Source organism: Grammomys surdaster, unplaced genomic scaffold, assembly GCF_004785775.1.
Source record: "Grammomys surdaster isolate TR1022 unplaced genomic scaffold, NIH_TR_1.0 125580, whole genome shotgun sequence".
In the NCBI taxonomy this organism is placed as follows: domain Eukaryota; kingdom Metazoa; phylum Chordata; class Mammalia; order Rodentia; family Muridae; genus Grammomys; species Grammomys surdaster.
This window is the reverse complement of record NW_021620426.1, coordinates 704,253-724,512: the sequence shown is the minus strand read 5'-3', so window position 1 is coordinate 724,512 and position 20,260 is coordinate 704,253. Positions and strand designations below refer to the sequence as shown.

General features: G+C 38.2%; 1 protein-coding gene across 1 annotated transcript in view; it reads right to left on the bottom strand.

The window, feature by feature from the left end:
* Wdr49 (WD repeat domain 49) overlaps positions 1-20,260 on the bottom strand; it is a 155,447-nt gene that overhangs the window by 9,320 nt on the left and 125,867 nt on the right. Inside the window, exons 16-17 of the mRNA XM_028786760.1 lie at positions 10,322-10,432; positions 7,251-7,397 (exon numbers count right to left, since the gene is read on the bottom strand). Of these exons, the coding sequence (XP_028642593.1) occupies positions 7,251-7,397; positions 10,322-10,432 (258 nt within the window). The remainder of the gene's footprint in view (positions 1-7,250; positions 7,398-10,321; positions 10,433-20,260) is intronic.

Genomic DNA, 20,260 nt, shown 5'->3' with positions numbered 1-20,260 from the left:
ACCAAAGATATAGTGCTTTCTAGAAACAACAGGACAGATACACATATGAACTCACTGATTGTGGCTTCATGTACAGGGTATACGCAAGTCTAATCTAGACGGGGTCTGAATGCTGAGACTGGAATTGGACACAAGCTTTCATTCCTAACTCAGAAGCTATCTCCAATTCATGACCATTCACAAAGGAAAAAGTAGTCTTCAGAAGGCCATCCTTAAAGCAATAAATTATGAAAAATCAAATGGTCATCCAAAAATAGAAAAACAACAATCTGAAATGCAAGACAGAAAAAACTCCTTAAAAGATACTTCTCACAGAGTGTCCAAAAATTAGTGTCCAAACTTACTTGTCTAGAGAGAGAATCGCTGACTCCATAGGTGGAAGTCTTAGCTGTGGCTCTCAAGGTGTATCATGAGAAGGATGAAAAAGCTTAAAAACAGAAATAACTAATGTTGGTTAAGGCCTAGCAACCAGACAAAGCTAAGGCCTATGCTCCATGGCCTCCCAAAGCCCAAAAACCATCACATTCCTGTTCCAAATGTGTCAGGAGGGTCAGTGGGGCTAGGCCTGTCCAAATCCTCATAAATCATCTGTACCATGTCCCAGTGTTGTCAAGAAAAGCATTGGGGTGTTGACTGCCCCCATACTCCTTGTGGCATAAGGACATCAATCCCATATCAACTCTCAGTTGAGCTTCTTGGTCTGTCCATGGATGACACAAGGCTCCCTTGGTGTGACCACTTCATTTCCAACAGGTACCCTCATGTGATTATCATAGTATCAAGAAAATCTATTTATTTCTTTCTGGACTTTGGAGACATCTACTCAGTCCTGGAAGAGTTTTGGGGACCCAAGTCTCCTTCCCATTCCCCTATGATCAGACTTTACCAGCCTCACCAAACCACACCAAATATATCACCCAAGCTCAATACCCACTTTCTCTCCAAAGCCTCAGAGGACTTAAGCAACTTATCTTTGACCTGTTAGGAAAGAATCTTATGAGCCTCACTTCTTCCCCCCTTTAATACCCCCATATTTGCAGTTTAAAAAATAAATGGAACCAATTGCTTGGTTCAGGATCTCTGACTTATCAATTCCACCTCCTCACCCTGTAGTACCCACCCTCTATATTTGCCTCTCTACTAACCCTCAAAGACCTGCCTTTTATATGTTCTAGGCCTCAAGGATGCCTCCTTTCCTATTCCTCTAGACCCCCAGTCACAAAATATTCTTGACTTTACTTAGACGGCCTAGACACTCACCACACTCACATTTCTACCCAACTCACAGGAAACATCCTCCCCAGAGGTTCCAGCACAGCCCACATTTATTGGGCCAGTCTGTGGCCTCTGACTTTACTCTCTTTGTCTCTTCCTAAATCCAAGCATATACAATAAGTAGATGATCTTTTGAACTCTGATAATCCTTTGTACTCTGTCTCTGCAAGGCAACTCCACCTTATTAAACTTTCTGTCTAGCTGAGGATATTGGGTCTTACCCTCTAAGGTTCAGTTGACTATATTCCTCAAATTACTTATACTGGATTAGCTATCGCTCCAACACACAAGGCCATTATACTCGATAAAAAATAACTCATAGTCCCCTTGACCAAGGACAAAATTCTATCTGTCCTGGTGATGGCTAGCTTCTTAAATTTCTTATTCCTTCTTTCTCTCTTCTTGCCTACTCCCTATATAAGGTGACCCTTATCACATCACGTGAGCCCCTTCTTGTACCATTACCAAGCCATTTTGAAATTTTCAATAGTGCCCCCTTTCCAGGTTCCATCCCTACATCTTCCAGACTTAATTTGTCCCTTCTCTCTCTATGTTACTGAAAAAGAGGGATATGATCTTGGGGTCCTAGGTCATCAACTGGGACCTTCCTTTGTACCCATCACATATTTATTAAAAATTAAACCATACTACCCAAGGATGGATACTTTGTCTGTGCTCTCTGACTACAGCTGAACTTCTTATATAAGAATCAAAGAAGTTAATCTTAGGGTCACCAATCACTATCTTTCCCTTTCACCACTTACACCATCTCCTAACACACCAGAGTCTCCAAACACCACCCCCTTCCAGAGATCTCTCTTCACATAGCATTAGTAGAGGACGATACACTTATCTTTCAGCCATTCTCAAATCTCAATATTTCAAATTTACTCAAGTAACTAACTTGCCTCTCTTAAAGTATATACAGATCATTTGTTTCTGTCACCTATTATATTCAGTTCCAAATTCTAGAATCTGCCTCTCCAGCAAGTTCTTCCCTCCACCTGCTCTAACCATTCATTTCTCCTCACCTACTTGGTAAGGAGCCATTCTCTGGCTCTTGGAGCCTGCTACACAATCTGGGTCTTCACCATAGTGTCTACTCTCTAGTTATTAAGACACTTGCTCTACTCCCTCTTTTGAAACTCTCCCAGTTTCCTTTCCCCTCCCCCTAGGAGCTTTCTGCTAAACCCCACAGTTTGCTTAAGCCCTTCTGGGCCTCTGTGACCTTGTGTCTCATGTCTCTCAATTCTGCCTTGGAAGTCTCTGAGTTTCTCTAATGCCCTCCTAGATTTTCTTGTCTTCAACTTCCCATTTAGAGCTTATAGAAACTCCCTCCAGCATAGTTCATTTTGCAATCTATTTTCTTTTCCTCCACCGACTCAGATTTTATTAGAGCTTCACTGTGTTATCACAAGCAGTTTGGCCTCAGTATAGTTCAGATGACAAAAACTGGCATGCTTGATTTTCAATGATTGCGACTTCTGTCACTCCACAAACAAATGATCCAAAAAAAATTTTATACTCTAATTAAGGACACATGGCACTCCAGATGGAAGGTGGGGATCATTGGTAAACTTTAATACAGAATTCATCAAAGCTTCCCAAAAGGCGCATTCAAATACAGAGGGTACACATCCCACTCTCTCAAACCCCAGGTATAGACATGGTAAAAAAAAAAACAACAACAACAACAACAACAAAAAAAAAAAACAGTGGTTCAAAGCTCCTCAAAGGTCCTCATATCACTGATATCACTCCTTACAGATGATATTGATCCCATTTCTCTGTCATACGATCTCTTGTTTTGGACCTTAACCTCTGTATATCAGCTATTGCATAATGTTGTACCTTACCACTTTGCAGAATGTTGGCTGTGACTCTGGTAATACCCTTTCTAGCAGTCCTGGGCATAACTGCTGCCATCACCAGTGGTACAGCAAAATGACTACTTCCTCAGCTATTTACAATTGGTTTTCCTCTCAGATCATCCAGGCCCTCCAATGGGCATCTCAGACCATCATTACCCTTCAAGGCAAAACACATTCACTGGCTTCCATACTGTGAGGATTAGATATATTGACAGCAGAAAGAGGTGGTCTTTGTCTTTCACTTGGGGAGGAATGTTGCTTCTATGTTAGCCAATCTGGTAGAATAAAAGATATGATCTAATAACTCCAGACAGATATTCAAAGAATGTAAGAATTTGGATACTACTCTTCCTAACCCCCTTCCTCCTTCTTTTCTTAATCCTACTGACCACATCCTAACTCACATACATTTTGTCCAGTTTCCTTCAACAACAGAGCCAAAAGATTTCTAACTAGCCTTGTAATCAGTTGCTAATACAGCTTTCCCAGCCCCTAGCCGCTTAGCCAGAGGCCTGAAACACCTGACTATATCCTGATGGTGAAGATCAAACTTTCCCTCAAGAAACTCAACAACCTTAATCAGCATGAGTAGTCTCATGATAAAGTTCCTCTTCTTCCAGACACCTAACATTAATGAATAGGAAACCAAAATAGGGGAGAATATTAACTTATTCAAGCTGAATCAAGGGGCAAAGAAAGGCTTCACTGCCATGGACTCCCTTTATAAACTTTTTATACTTTATAAACTTTGTAAATCCTCAAGACAGAAAAGTATTCAGGCCCTGCCCAGGATCTCCACTAGCCAGGCTCCCCAAACCAGAATTCCTTACTGGCCCTAATGATCATTTTCTAATGGCTGTAACTGTTATTCCCAGTCTTAAGGTTAGAGAGGGGCCAGATCTTGCCCTAAAAAAAAAAAAAAAAAAAAAAAAATTCCCACCAATACCAACAGGAAAATACACCCATCACTGAGCTTGCCACAGAAACACACCAATTTGAGAGCAGGAAAAATAAACAATCCTTGAGCAACCCCAAGCTCAGGACTTGAAATCCCACCAGAGCTGGAAAGCTCCACCCTGAAAAGCTTAACTGCTAAGAAGTACTATTTAAGCCCCACCCATTGCTCAATCGCCTGCTATCTTCTGACAGGAGCAGAGGTAGCCACTCTCGTCCGTTTTCCCCTCCCAATCTTCTATGAGAGTTTTTGTAGGGTATGATTTTGTGGTATTCCCTGGTTCCTAACTGCCAGAATACCTTTCCCTTCAGAACTGTGTTTACAAACTGAAACTCTTGATATTGTCTCTGTGTCTCTAACATCTACCACTGATGCAAACATATTCAGTCTCTACCTTGGGAAATACTATGTACATAGAGAGAAAGCACTCAATATTTAGAATGGGCTAGATATTCATATCTGCTACAATTAACCAACAGGAAGTTTTGCAGAGCATGTTACAATTTCTCCAGTGTCCTCTAGACCTGGTCTTGATTTCTAGGTGGCATGCCTTGACTCACCATATTTTAACACTACTGTTCCATTTCACCTCTACTTGTGTGTCCAATTCTGTTACTGCCTCAACAGATGAAGTTGCCCATTGCACCCATTTTGTATTTACTTTGATTTACATCCCCTCTTCATCCATGGTGATCCCCTCTTCTCACATTATTTTCTGTCTTAAATTCTAGATCTTTTTTTCTCACAAATTGAGATCCTCCGCATCCATCAAACACCAGCTCAGATGGGACTCTTATTCTGAAGTTCTTCCTAATCTCTGGCTAGAAGGACTCTGACTCGTCCCTAGTGCCTTTGCACATCCTAATCAGGGTGTGTAGTGCCATATCACACATTCTGCTGCCAGTGACAGAGACAGAGGCAGAGAACTAGTACATGGCAGCAACAAGCACTTTTAGAATTCACGGGGCAACTTTCAGAAGTTGCTTTCTCTTCTTCCAAGATCAGCTCTAGGAATTAAAGTTATGTTATCAGATCTCTGTGGCATATAACTACACCAGGAGAGCCCATCTAACAGGAGCATAAAAATATGTTAAGGGCCACAAGAAGAATAGCTGAAGGGAGAAAAATTGAGCAAAAGTATATATACTTAAAACATTCAGAGAATGATGGAAAAATATAAATTATTGGTCTTTATAAATTTCTTAGTCTTGTATATATTTTCAGTATTTCCATGCAGGTATCAAAACATGTCCCATGCCCACTGAAAGTCCAGTCTCCCTGTCCATAAGGAGAAACCAAATATACCTTCCTGATACTGTAGAACAGTGTAGCCCCTCCACTTGTAGGGACTTTCAAAGCTGAGGATAGGTTTGTGCTTCTGTTTGCCTCTCTTTCTATCTGCTTGCCCTGTGCCTTTTATGTACTCTATGTCATGTTTTTCTTGCCTTAATTATGTCTTCTTGTTCTACCTTGGTCTCCTCATATGCTCATCCCTGTGCTTTGTCCCTATTCTCTGATTCTATTTTTTATGAGATACTCCTAGATTCTCTGGGTCTATGGTTCATGCAAGAAGATAAACATTCCCTACATTTGTTTTGTTTTTAATATGTGTATTGTGAGCCTATATGTGCATGTGTGTAGACACATGTGTGTTGGTGTATGTGCATGAGTGTACATGTGCATAGGCCCAAATGTACTATTAGGTGTTTTCCTCGGCCATGCTCCACTTGATCTGTTGAGGCAGGGTTTCTTGATGAACTCATAAACCACAATACAGGCAATTCTTTCTAGCCAGCTACTCCTGAGGATACTCTCTCACTGAAATTACTAATTCTAGGGTGCTAGGATTACAGGCTGAAACCATGTACTCACATCCACTCATAAGGATTCTGGAGAACCAAAATCCAGTTAATAACAAATATTTTATCCTGAAACCCATCTTCCCAGCACACATATTTGTTGTGAAAGTTAAATCATCCTTATGAAAAATGACAGGATGACAGATTTGAAGCCCCATTCCATGCACATAAAGACCTGCAGTTTATGGGTAAATACTTCTGAAAGAAATGTGGAGAAGTAAATAAAGAAAATGAGCAAATAATTTCAAATTTAGAAAAGAGGAAATTTAAGAAAGATCTAGCAAAGTGGTAAAAGGAGACTGGAAAGTGTAGTGATAAAAAATGACAGTTGCTCTATATAAAAACTGAAATTTGAAATAATATAATATATGGCCAGTTGGTTCTCTTTTCCACAGAGGACCAAGCAGAAAGAATGAGCTTTAATGTCACTTGGTGTGACTATAAGAAAACAACTCCCTCCTTCAAATGTATTGTTCAAGAATGATGTCAGACACTGGAAAAGTTTAGACACTGTGGGTCTCAGATGATTGCTATAGAGCTCTGTCTGCTTTCAGTATTACATGTTGAAAACACTGCATTTCCATCAATTATTTTAAATGAGACTCCCTACAGTACCCATATGCTTTCCCAGTGCCTCTCCTACTTTCAGGTTATGTTGCCAGAATTCCCACAAGGCTTCCTTTGTAGGAAAGATGTTTCCACAGATCTTACTTGTCAAATGCTTTCAAACTGCAAAGGCTAGAATAGTCTGAAAAATAGAGCACACTTGTGCACATGTTCTTTCAAAATCCCCAGAGATCATTCACTTGCATTTTTCAAGTTAAGAATCCTTGTCCTCTCTTATTAGCCCCATAGTGCAGCTGGAGGCTCAGAGACAATGCACTTTAAGTAGCCTCTATTTATAGAGTCATGAGAAGAACAGAGCCAGATTGCCAGAGACTCTCTTCTAAATCTTTAGAATCTTGTGATGTTTCTCTCTCTGGTAACAGTTTTCAAAATGAAAGTTATTTAGGGAGGAGAGGTATTCATCCATAGCAGATTAATGGTATCCAAGGAAGTCAGCTTTCAGAACAATGACACAGTAGAAATATGCATTTCACATACTGCAGCCCGTTAGCTCTTCTTTCTGAGAGCACAGAGCTATGAATCTTGACAACCACAGCACTCTTTATTTCACAACAAAATACCAAGCAAATGTGTTATTCTCATGCTATTCTCCATTTATTACCTTTTCCCTTGATTGAGTTATATGAAGAAAGAAAGGTGATTATAGGCAGGGTGAGGACTTACTTTCAGAGAGCAAAGGAAGCTCTGGAATTTGAGATTCATCCTTTTCTGGCTCTTCCTTAAAGTATTTGTCAGGGTCTAGGAGAAATGCAGGTTTATTCACTTCAGGCAGCTCTTTCAGGGTTCTAAGACTTAAGGACCCAAATATGCCTTCAAACAGCAAATTTAAGGGAAGGAAGAGAGAAAAAAGACAATGTCATTAACTCTTTGAAGTGATCAAATTTACTTTTTAAAAATTTTAACCTTCCTGTTACCCAGCTGGCACAGCTGCAGTGGTCACTACATCCCCTACTGCTCCTCAAAATAAACTCACAGGGTCCTTCTGGTCAAAGGGACAAAGAAGAACTCACAGCTTCCTTTTCATTTGTTTTTCATTTTGTGTGTTTTCTACAATGTTACCTTGCAAATTAATATTCTATAGTTTTGGAAAGTCTCAGTCTCTCTTTTATCTCCAAGAAAATTGTGTTCTCTGTGAAATGGAATATATTTTTCCCGTGTTTCTTAAACAAAAATACCTAAAATTTTGAATTGATAGGTATTTTTTCATTCCACTATAATATAAGCCAGAACAGTGTTTTATTTATTCTCTCTGTGAAAAATAAAAGATCTACATAAACTACATGTTAAAAGCAAAATTCTGAACAAACTGAAAAAAGATGTTGCCTCATGTGACAAACAAAGCATCTTGCTAATTCAAGATGCAGTTTTATGCTCTGCGGCTGTTAGTCCTGTGGAGGCAGGAACTGTGGTTTCCTTTTATGATGTACTTGGTCTCCAAGGTAAGTCGGGCTTTTCTATTTTATCACCCATTAGAACTATCACTCAGAGAGCATATTAAACCATGGGTTACCATGTACCACACTTGGCTTCTGTTTTTTTTTTTTTTTATTTTCAATCTGGAAGAAAGAGAGGATGATGGTACTATAATTGAAATTTTTAATGTTATCTCGATAATGGTAATGTTGCTAGACCAGTGGTCACTCTGACAGTCAGGGTACTAAGCCAAGCAATTGTCATGATTTGTCCAGGTTCATTACAGCTTTAACACTTTACATTCCTCATCAAAAATTTACCAGAGTTTAAACAATTGGTGAATTCTACACTGTTTACCAACTACTAGTATGCTTAACTTATAAAGCGATCTTCTGAGTTAAAAAAAAACTGGTTAAAGTATTGTACCTATAATATGTCATAGATCACAGGCCAAAATACATGTATAGAATGGACATTATTAACAATTTACCATGTACATTTTGAGAGTAGCTTCACCAAAAATCCTATAGTCACTATTATCTGCCTTATGAAAATTCAGCTATCAAATGTAAGTTTAAGAAAAATTTCTAGTAATCAGTTTTATTCAATTTTGTAGCTTTGGGAATAATCTTCATTTGTACTTTTAAGAAATAGACTAATTTAATGTAACAATGACTCCATCTTTGAATTATCAACATAATCATCATGATCATGAGCCTGATACTCAGCATCATTTTGAAAAAGGGTCTTTGTGGTGGTTTAGATATGTTTGGCCCATGGGAAGTGGCACTATTAGGAGGTGTGGCCTTATTGGAGGAGATATAATCTTGTTAGAGGAAGTGTCTGTAGTGGTGGGACTTTGAAGAGTGTGTGTGTGTGTGTGTGTATACTAAAGTCTGGTCAGTGTGATCCAGAGTCTCCTCTTGGTTTCCTACAGATGACAATCTTCTCCCAGCTGCCTCTGAATCAAGATGTTGAACTCTTGACTCCTCTAGCACCAAGTCTCCCTGTAAGAGGCCATGTTTCCTATCATGAGGATAATGGACTGAACCTCTGAAACTGTAAGCCAGTCTCAGTTAAATGTTTTCCTTTATAAGAGTTGACTTGGACTTGGTGTCTCCTCTCAGAAACCCTAACTAAGACAATCTTATATTATCAAAAACAGTCTCAAATTCCTGTGTTCAAATGACCTATCTTCACTTCCTAAATGCTAGGACAACAGATACAACAGATACACCATTATTACAGGTTTTCAGTTATATTTTTCTGGTTATTCAAAAGCTAGATGAGAATTACACCCTTTTTCATATGGATTTGAGATTCCTGGAAAAAATAATTGTACAATCATTTCATATTTTATCTTTTTTGCTTTGTATTAAAATTAAAACTTTTTAACTAATATGTAAAAAGTATATATATATATATATATATATATATATATATATAATTTGTTGCCATGTGATGTCTTGATATATAAATTCATTGTGTAATGTCTAAATCAATTTAAATGTATCCCCCCCAAATATGTCTTATTTTATGATGGAAATATTCCACAATTATCCTACTCTACAATACCCCATGGGAACTTCTTGCTTTTATCCAGCTACACTGTTGATGTTGGTCAAGATTTCACCATTCATCCTCTTCCTCCTCTTCCCCTTCTTCCTCCTCCTCCTGTTCCTCATCTTTCTTCTCCTCCTCCTCCTCCTTCTCCTCCTAATATTCTCAACGTTCATGAGATCAACATTTTTAGATCCTTATCTAATGGGACTGGTGGATAATTCTCACTGTCCATGAGTCTGGATTCATAATGACCTAGTGAACACACCTCTGGAAATGTTAATAAGAGTGTTTCCAAGTAGGTTTGGGTGATGAGGAAAGACCCACTCTAAACATAGGTGGCAGCACTCCATAGGCTGTGACTCTAAACTGAATGAAAGGGTAAAAGAAGAAATCCTTCTTAGTAACAGCATTCATTTTTCCCTCTCTGCTTCCTTTCTTATGGACACAATGAGCCACAATGTAATTCAGGTGATCAGGCTACCCTTATCTTTGGAAATATAGGAAGTACCTTATACAGGTTATCTAGCTTAAAAGGCTTAGACCTTGTATCTATGTTATGTATGCCATAAACCTAGTATGATATTTAATAATCCCAAGTCTTACCCTCCTCTTTCATAAAATTAAGATAATAGAATCATAGAATCATACATTGTATTTATTATGAAAAGTTAATATTCTTGCTAGATAACATAACATTTGTCCTATTCACATTATTTTATAAAATGTTGTTCTATAGTGTGTCAATAGCAATTACTTACTGGTTGATTTTTTTATAGTTTCACCATAGCAAGGTTTATGTGTTTTTTTCTTAAAAATATTTCTCCTCTTATATTTTAGATTGAAATCCATTTCTTCTGATGATCTGGTATGAGAAGACAATATTCATGATAAAAGGTAGCAATAACTGTAAGAATGGACAGTTACTTTCTGATATGGTAATAAATATCTTACTTTTACAAAAGGCATGTTTATTTACAAAGACATGTTTGTAAGTCATGACAGTAATGCTAGCTTAAACTATTGAAGCCATGCTTTTCAATAAAATGCCAGCTACCCAAGTAATAGCATAAATGAGAGAATACAAAGGTGTACTTCAGAAAAAACTGTCAGATGCAAAGTCAGGGCAAAATAATACAAAATAAAATTCCATAAAAACAAATTCACAGTTCCCTTGCCTTGTGCTTAGGTGGATGACCCACAGAAAGTGAACACTTCCATCTGTCAGTATCTCTTTTCTTATAGTACCCAAAAGCCCAAAACGATGAGTAATCTTAAGCTTCTCTGTGGATCTATAAGAAAACTTTAGATCAGCTGGAATGCACACAAAATCTCCTATCAATGAAACATGGGGAGCTAAGGTACCTAATCTTGGTTTTCAACTTGACTGCATTTGTAATCAACTAAAATCCAAGCAGCTGGCACATCTGTGAAAGATTTTATTCATTGGATCATTTTGTATGGGAAAATCTTCCCTAAATTTGGACCATATTTTTTGCCAATATCCTATATAAAATGACATAAAAGACGTAAGCATTTGTATTTTGCCTCTTTGCCCCCACTTTCAGTGACAAATCTGTCTATCCTGTTTATGAGTCATTCCTTTACTGGTGTTAGACCTATTTCTTTGGTTTTTCAGTGTTGACTGAAGACCAGAAGCAGTCTAGGCAATCTATAAGAATCTAGTTTCAGATTGGAACTACTGAGACATCCAGTCTCATGGTCTTTAATGGATTCTTGGTCATTCTGCAGTAAGAGTCAATGTTGGACTAACCAGACCATAGTTTGTAGGTACTCTAATAAATTACACACACACACACACACACACACACACACACACACACAAAACCCTCAGTTCTGTTCCTTTAAATAACTCTAATACACGAGATGAAATGTGTTATGCCTCTATAGAACCTGCCAGAGAAGAGAAAATAATCTCAAGATTCACTATCATAGATGTCTAGCTTAACAGATAAAACTTCTGTTTAAGAAGTCACTAGGGATGTATAAGGAGCACCAGACCTGAAAATACCCATCTTGCTCAAGTCATGTGGAACAATGGGAACTTTCTGACTTCCCATTTTCCTAAATCCCTTTCCTATACCACCTGGCCTTTCAGGATCACCACTCTCCAATTTGCTAATATTTATTCCCAATCTGTTGCAGATTTTGTAACAATGGGATCATGAAGCAATTCTTAAGCCTTCAGTCTCAGTTTTCTTTCTATATAATGATGCTCTATGGTTATTTTTGTTTTGGGGAACTATTTTAGTCTCTCTCTCTCTCTCTGTCTCACTGTCTCTCTGTCTCTCTATCTCTCTCTCTCTCTGTCTCTCTGTGTGTGTGTGTGTGTGTGTGTGTGTGTGTGCACGCAAATGGATGTAGAAAACAGAGAAAGTTTCAGATCCTTTGGAGCTGTAGGTACAGTTGGATGTTATCTCTGGATGTAGTGGCTGCAAACTCTAGTCTTCTACAATACCAGGAAAAGTCTTTTCCACTAAACTACCTCTCCCACCATGACTTTTCTCAAAGGAAGATTATCTCTTACCCCTATTGGACCATTGGCTTTTTGCACTGTAATTAAGTATAGTTTAAATTAAATATATTTTTTTAAAAAATAGTCTCATGCAGAAATTAGAGAAGTAGGCAGAAAGTAAAAGAACCTTCCAGGAATTATAACATATGTATTGACTTACTTAAACGACTACATATAAAACAGGATTAAGTTAATAAACTACTTTAGTTTACAGCAAGAAGTTGGAGGACACCAACTACACAAGGCTCTCTTAACTAGTTAACATGTCAGAGTTGTTGGAATTAACCGGACAAATCTCTCCACCAACTAAGAATGGCCATGCACCACTCACACCTGCTCTTTTCTGAACAAAAATAGAGGAGGAGTGGATCTGGGGAAGAACAGAGGTTGAGAGGGAACTTGGAAGAGTGGGTGGGAGAGGAAACTTGAATCTAGATGTATTGTATGAGAGAAGAAGAAAAAGTGAAGCAGAAGGATGCAATAAAAGACTTAAATATTTGCTTCTTCAAAACTAGTTTACACTGTACTGTGGGAAGGGGTACTTTAGCTTCAGCAGACATAATATCAATTTCTCTATTCTAGATGTAGACAAAGAATATATTAATTAGGACAAGAATCCCAAGTATAGGATTCTTAGGTATAAAAAGAAAATAAAATGGTTGTATCTTTGCTACAGCAGGTACTTCACAAAATACTTGGTGAGTTGGATGGTAATTCTTCATCATTGGAATTTGGTACATGCTAGACAAGCAGCATAATGTAATACAAATGTTTTAGCTTTACAGCTAGAATGTCTGTATGAATCCTTTGGGTGGTTATTTAATCCTCTTTTTCTGACTTTCCCAGTTTTAAAATAGGAATAAAAATAACATCTGTCTCCTGGGAGTATAGTGAAAGTAAATGAGTTAAGTGAAAAAAGACCTTAAGTAGTTCCTGGAAGCTTGGTATAGCTGTTCCCTGAGAGACTCTGCCAGAGCCTGTCCAATACAGTTGCGGATGCTCACAGCTAACCATTAGACTGAGCACAGGGACTTCAATTGAGGAGTTAGGAGAAGGACTGAAGAAGCTGAAGGGGTTTACAATCCCATAGAAATAACAATAATATCAACCAACCAGACTCCTCAGAGCTCCCAGAGACTAACCCACCAACCAAACAATATACATGGAGAAACCCATGGCTCCAGCAGCATATGTAACAGAGGACTGACTTATCTGGAATCAATGGAATGGGAGACTCTTGGTCCTGTGTAGGCTCGATGACCCACTGTAGGGAATCCTAGGAAGGTGAGGCAGGAGTGGGTGGGAGGGTGGGTGGGAGAGCACCCTCATAGAATCAGGGTGGAGAGGGGATGGGATAGGAGGTTTGTAGAGGGGGAATTCTGGAAGGGGGATAACATTTGAAATGTAAATAAATAAAATAATCAATAAAAATAGCTTCTAGAATATGGTAAAAGTTCAATAAATGTGGGTTATTATTATTTTATTCAACCACATGACATGATTTTGCCCTCAGAAGGAAGTTTCAACACCCCTTTCTAGCAAGTTCTAGCACTCTTGGTAAAAATCAGACTGTTCAGACAGGACATTAGGAACTATAACTACCAAAATGATAGCTTACTGCTTTAGGACTTTGAAGACTTCAATTTTAAAAATTAATAGGGTTTTATATTTCATATCGGAGCATAGAATAATTATCACCACTGATTGTTGGCAAAAGCTGACTATCAGTCACCTTCAAGACTTTTGTGTCAGATAATTCCTTACTTAAAATAGAACTTGATGATTTTTGTATATGTTTTTCTTGAAGTCTATCAATTTTCTCATTTAGTTTACCATATGACATCGACTGGCAAAATAATTAGGAAATCAATAGCACATACAATTTTAAATATCAACTCCTTACTAATAATTATAGAACACTATTATTGTTAAGGGGATGAAAAGCACTAATGTTGAAGAGTGGCTTCTTGTTTATTAAAATCACTGAGAAGTTAATGTAAATTTCTATTTTATTTTTCATCTGACTTTATCCTGATTTCTTATAATTAATTCTTCTCTCTAAATTAATTTTTAAAATGATGAATAAAGGGGAAAATGTGACAGAGAGTCAACGAGGGAATTGAATTGCTTGCTATTTCTGTAGTACAATAATGAACATTGATTAATGGGTGCTATATGAGTAGATAGATTTGTCTTGTCCATAATAGTGATTAAGAACCAAAGCTTGCCTGTAAGACACTGCATGAGTGCATCTCACAGGAATTCTTCAAACTGAGGCCGAATTACTATTTAAAGATGTTATTGGGCAAGCCAGGCTAATATGCCTTGAATACTATTTTCAACTTCCTTTTTGAATTATCGGGACACATAGGAAAATGTTCATTGTTAGAAACAAAAACTCCAATTTAAAACAATGAGTTAGATAATTTGGAGGGATCCCAGGGCATGGCTGGACACACCTTTAATCCCAGCACAGAGGTAGCAAAGGCAGCATAATCTCTGTAAGGATGAGGGCAGCCTGGTCTGCCTTCAAAACAAGATCAAGGTCAGCCAGGGCTACAAAGTGAGATTCTATCTCAAAATCAACCCCTCCCATCAAAATCACAAAAAAAGAAGCAAAAGGAAAGAAAGAAAGAAAGAAAGAAAGAAAGAAAGAAAGAAAGAAAGAAAGAGGAAGAAAGGAAGGAAGGAAGGAAGGAAGGAAGGAAGGAAGGAAGGAAGGAAGGAAGGAAGGAAGGAAGGAAGGCCAAAAAGTATATCAAGGGGGACAAATGAGATAGCTCAGTGTGCAAATGGACTTGCTGCCAACCTTGAGGGTCTGTGTTTGAACATGGTCAAAGGATAAAACCAACTATAGGATGTTGTCCTCTGATCTCCAGACATGCACTGAGGCCACGTGCATATACATATGTCCATTTACACATAAGAAAAGAAGTAAATGCAGCAGTGGTGATTTCCTGCACAAGATCAAGACAGTCAGCATTTCAGTGTGGTTGGGTGAGGGACTCAAGAGCCACACTCCTGGCTGAGAGACTCCTTGACTGTTGATGTGGGCTGGAGGATAGAGAGGCAATTTCCTTTAAGGGTGTGGCCTTGCTAAATCAGCTATTCTCAAGTACAGGACAACTCATTTCTCAGTATATAGGCAGCACAAATTAAACTCAATGGGTTATTGAAAAATGTTAAAAGAAGGGAGGGTTTGGAATTAGGAGGAACAGTGGGAATGGGGAGTGGATCTGAAAAGAGTTACAGAGAGGTATCAGGGTGAATAAAACTAAAATGCATGCATATGTCTATAAAATTTCCCAAAAATTTATTAAACATGTCTTCTTAGACAATATAATATGGGAGCAGTTTAATGGCAATAGCAGTGTCTAATAAATATCAGAATCAAGAAAGAAACTATTTTCTCATACAAGTTGTAGAAAAGACAAGAAGATTAAACTCAAGTTTTAGCCATATCACTCTGGTGACACAGAGTCTTTTTGCTGTTCACTGCTGCCTACACAGGTGTCTTACTTTAAGTTTTCCATTGCTGAGAAGAGACACCATCACCAAGGTAACTCTTATAAGGGATAACATTTAAATGGGGCTGGTTTACAGGTTCAAAGGTTCAATGCATTATCAGCATAGCAGGAAGCATGACACCATCCAGGAACACAGAGTGCTGAAGGAGTCAAAAGTTTTACATCTTGATCCAAAGGCAGTTAGGAGAAGATTGTCTTCCAGGTAGCTAAGAGAAAGGTCTCAAAGCCCACTCCCACAGTAACACACTTCCTTCAAAAAGGTCACACCTAAGTCCTTACCTCCAAGTAGTGCCACTTCCTGAGCCAAGCATATTCAAAACTGCCATAACAGACAAGCTGACCTATGAGCACTTTCAGCAATTCTACTGTCTCCGCCTCCAATCTTGTGGTAGGAACTCAGAGCTTGCAAATGCACTGAATCATGGCCACCTTTCAAGTGGATTTTGAGGATCTGAACTCAGGTCCTTATGCTTGCACAGTGAGCAATTTATTTATGGTTCCATCTTTTCAGCCCTTACTGTATTTGTGTGTGTGTGTGTTTGTGTGTGCCTCTATTCATATGTGCATTTCAATTAATTTTGAAAACATTTGTATGTACTAATAAGACATAGACAATGAGGAAAGTGAACATACTGTTTTGCCTGTTTCACAACCCCCAAAAGACCACCAAGGAGCTGATTCTGATGCATCAGGACAGAAAGGAGGAGCCTCAAGCTAAGTTTTAAGTAAGCATTTATAGAGGCAAGCAAACAAACAAGGAGGATTCCAGTTTGGCACACATCTAATTAGGGGGCTATTATGGAATTTGTTGCCCTTTAAAATGATTGGCTGGTACTGGAAGCCAAACTATAAACTTTCATAAGTAAATATCTTTAGGTATGACTCTGCTTTCCTCCTGATTGGTGGTTGTTAGGAAGTGACCCAGAAACTAGTAATGTTAGATGCAGGCTTGGTGGTTAATTTGTGTTGAACCTTAGGTCAGGTTCTCTAAGATGAAGCCTGAATCCAAGATGGAGATAGTCTAGCCTCTCATATTAAAGACAGAAAGGCCTAAAGCAATTTATTCTATTACTAAAAAGCATTTAATATTTTTATTCTTAGTGCTTTGCCCAAGAATTGAGCAACATGTAGTTGATTTATTATACATCCAAGATTCTTTCTTCAAAAAATCTTGGCTAACCTCTTTGGAGTGGTGGGATAGAAAGGCTTGTCACATTTTTACAACATTTGCTTGTGTTAATATTCATAAATATGCCTAGAACAAAGTCTGTCAAGTAAGTGCCTGAAATTTAGCAGTGATTTTTGCTTCATGTATTTTCTCTTTTTCCTTTAACTTACTTGTACTTCAGGGTTTTTTTTCTTAGTTAAAAGTATGTTGTTTTTATAATGGAAATATATCCTGGGGTTATTTTGTGTAAATGTTTTATTTTCCACATAATTACCTAGTTAAAATAATTTGATAATATATGCCAGTAAACAGTGTTCCTCCATGGCCTCTGCACCATCTCGGGCCTCAGGGTCCCTGTCTTATTTCAGCAACTTTCCTGACTTTCTTCAGTAATAGGCTATGATGTAGTAGAGTATACCTAATAAACGCTTTCCTCTTCAACTTCCTTTTATGTAAAGTGTTCATCACTGCCTTACTGAAAAAGAGCATAGGCTCCCAAATATTACTATTACTTAAGAAAAAATAAAGTATGTCCATAATGGTTTTTGATTCTTATTGTATGCCTTTATTTGTTCCTTCGCGGTTTTTCATTTTAAATGAGGTAACCCAGTCATAAAAGAACACACATAGTATTTACTCACTGATAAGTGGATATTAGCCTAAAAGAAGCTCGGAATACCCGTGATACAACTCACAGACCACATGAAACCCAAGAAAAAAATCATACCAAAGGATGGATGCTGCAGTCCTTCTCAGAAGGGAGAAGAAAATAATCTCTAGGAAGTAGAGGGACAGAAGAATCTAGGAGGGAGAGAGGAGGAGGAGGGAAAAAGAGAAGCCAGTTCAGATATGGGAGGAGATAGGGGAGAAGTACAGAAGGTCAGGAATTTGAAAGTAGGTGTGTAGCAGTGGGGGAACTAGTATGAGCCACTAGAAAGTCCCAGATACCAGGGACCCAAGAAGTTACCAGGACCCAACAGGAAGGACATTAGGCTAAATACCCAACAAAGTAGAGAGAGAACCTGTAAATACCATATCTAGTGGATAGGCATGGCCCCTGATTGAGGGATGGTGCCACCCACCCACTTCAAAAATATTAATCCAGAATTCTTCCAGTCAAAAGGAAATTTAGGGATAAAGAGTGAAGCAGAGTCTGAAGGAAACTCCATCAAGAGAGTGTCCCACCTAGGGATCCATCTGCAGACACTATTGCTGCTGCACAGAAGTACTTGCTAACAGAAGCCTGGTATAGCTGTCCTCTGAGAAGCTGTGCCAGAGCCTGACAAATACAGATGTGGATATATGCACCCAACCATCAGACTGAGCATTGAGGACCCCAATGGAGAAATTAGGGCAAGGACTGTAGGAGCTGAAGGGGTTTGCAACCCCATAGGAAGAACAACAATATCAACCAACCAGACCCCTCAAAGTTTCCAGGGACTAAACCACCAACCAAAAAGTACACATGGAAGGATCCCTGGCTGCAGCTGTATATGTAGCAGAGGATGGGCTTATCTGGAATCACTAGGGGTGGAGCCCCTTGGTCCTATGGAGGCTTGATGACTCATGGTAGGGGAATGCTGGGACATTGAGGCCGAAGTGGGTAGGTGGGTGGGGGAGCACCCTATTAGAGGCAGGGGTAGGAGGGAGGGAATAGGGAGCTTATGGAGGGGAAACTGGGAAGGGGAGTAACATTTGAAATGTAAATAAGTAAAATAACCAATAAAAAATGTAAAAAAGAGAAAAATAATATGGTGATTTGAATGAGATCTTGGGCATGTAAATACTTGATACCCAGTTGATGATGCTACTCTGCCAGTGGGTGGATTTAGAAGGTATGGAGTTACTGGAGAAAGTAAATAATAGGGGTAGACTTTGAGGTTTAAAATCATCTGGCCTCAGTTTGTTCTTTGTTTGCTGATTATTATTGGAGATTTAAGCCCTCACCTGTTTCACTAGACATGCCTTTCTGATTGGTGATGGACTCTTATCATTCTGGGACCATAAGCTAGAGAAAAAAAAAATCTTCCTTTTATAAGTTTCCTTGGTCATGATGTTTTATCACAATGAAATAAAAGTGACTAAAGCAAATGGTAGTTTCTACTTTCAGAATTCAAAGGAGGGAACGATCTGTTTCTGTGTTTCAGTAACTAACTGATTACTAAGACCATCCTGTTAGTCCTTCAAGTACTCCATTCATCTTCATCTTTTCAAGGTTTGCATTTAAGACAACTTATCACTGCCTACCTAGTTCCCACACATGATTTCATGAGATAGTTTTATTGCTATAGAAACCAGATGTTCATGTATAAGCTGGAACATAATAGGTAACAAAGTACATTTTTTTCTGAGAAAAGAGCTGGGGGCATTTACATGAAAATAAAACTGAACTTTAATTTTTCTCCAGGTTTCTCTCTTATTCCTTACTTAGACCTTTTCTGCACCTCTCCATCTTTCTTACCACAATCCTCTCCTCTAAACCCATTGACATTTGTTTTTCTGTTGCATTTTTGCACAAGTAGAGGAACTAGCTTAGACTTGTGTATAATCACTGATTAAGTCACTGATTAATCATGATTAAGAAAAAGGAAATGTGCTACAGAAAATATTTTCCAGGAGTAAAGTCTTTATAAATTCTCCAAAACAAGAGTGAAAGTTTCAGCTGACAGTTGACAGCTGATAATTTTGCTATCATGGTCCCAGCACATTCCTGGGAGAATCAAAGGACACAGTTAACAAGTCAATTGTGAGGATGGATTTATAACCATTTTCTTTCAATTACTGCATAATCTCCAAATGGCATTATTATATGCTGTCTCATGACAACAATCTCAATGTTATTATAAGTCAACTATTTAGAATAAACAGAATTTTAAAGAGCATAATCAGTTGTTAGTGTGTAATTTTGTCCCTTAAAAGCATTCTGCATACTAGAGAAAGCTGTGCCTCCCTATCTTGAAATTGTCTATGCCTTCAGAAGCATACTCAGTGTGGGAAAAACTACTGAGAGTGGAGAAAACTTTCAGTTTTAAGGACAATCTGTAAGTTTATAACATACCAGCACTATTTTTCATAAAACAAGGTGACTAGGATGGACAGGACATGGAACAAAATGAGATAGAAATCCAGTAAAAGATAAACGTTTGGAACACTGACATTTTTAAAGTAGTAACCCAACTTGTCATGAAGAAGGGAATACTAAGGTCACAAGATGTTTCAGCAGCAAAGAGTACTTACCATCTGTGATAAAATAATCTATACAAGATAGATATTGACAACCATGCTAACTAAGCAAACTAAAAATATATGAATATTTTTATTAGCTGGCAACCAAGAACAGGTTCATGCCACAGAACCACCTGGTGTTGAAGCTCAAGGGTATAGCAATTAAAAAAAAAAAACATAACTGTATCAGTGATTGGAGCTTCGGAATAGCTTAGTAGTATTTTCAGAAGCCACTTGATATTTT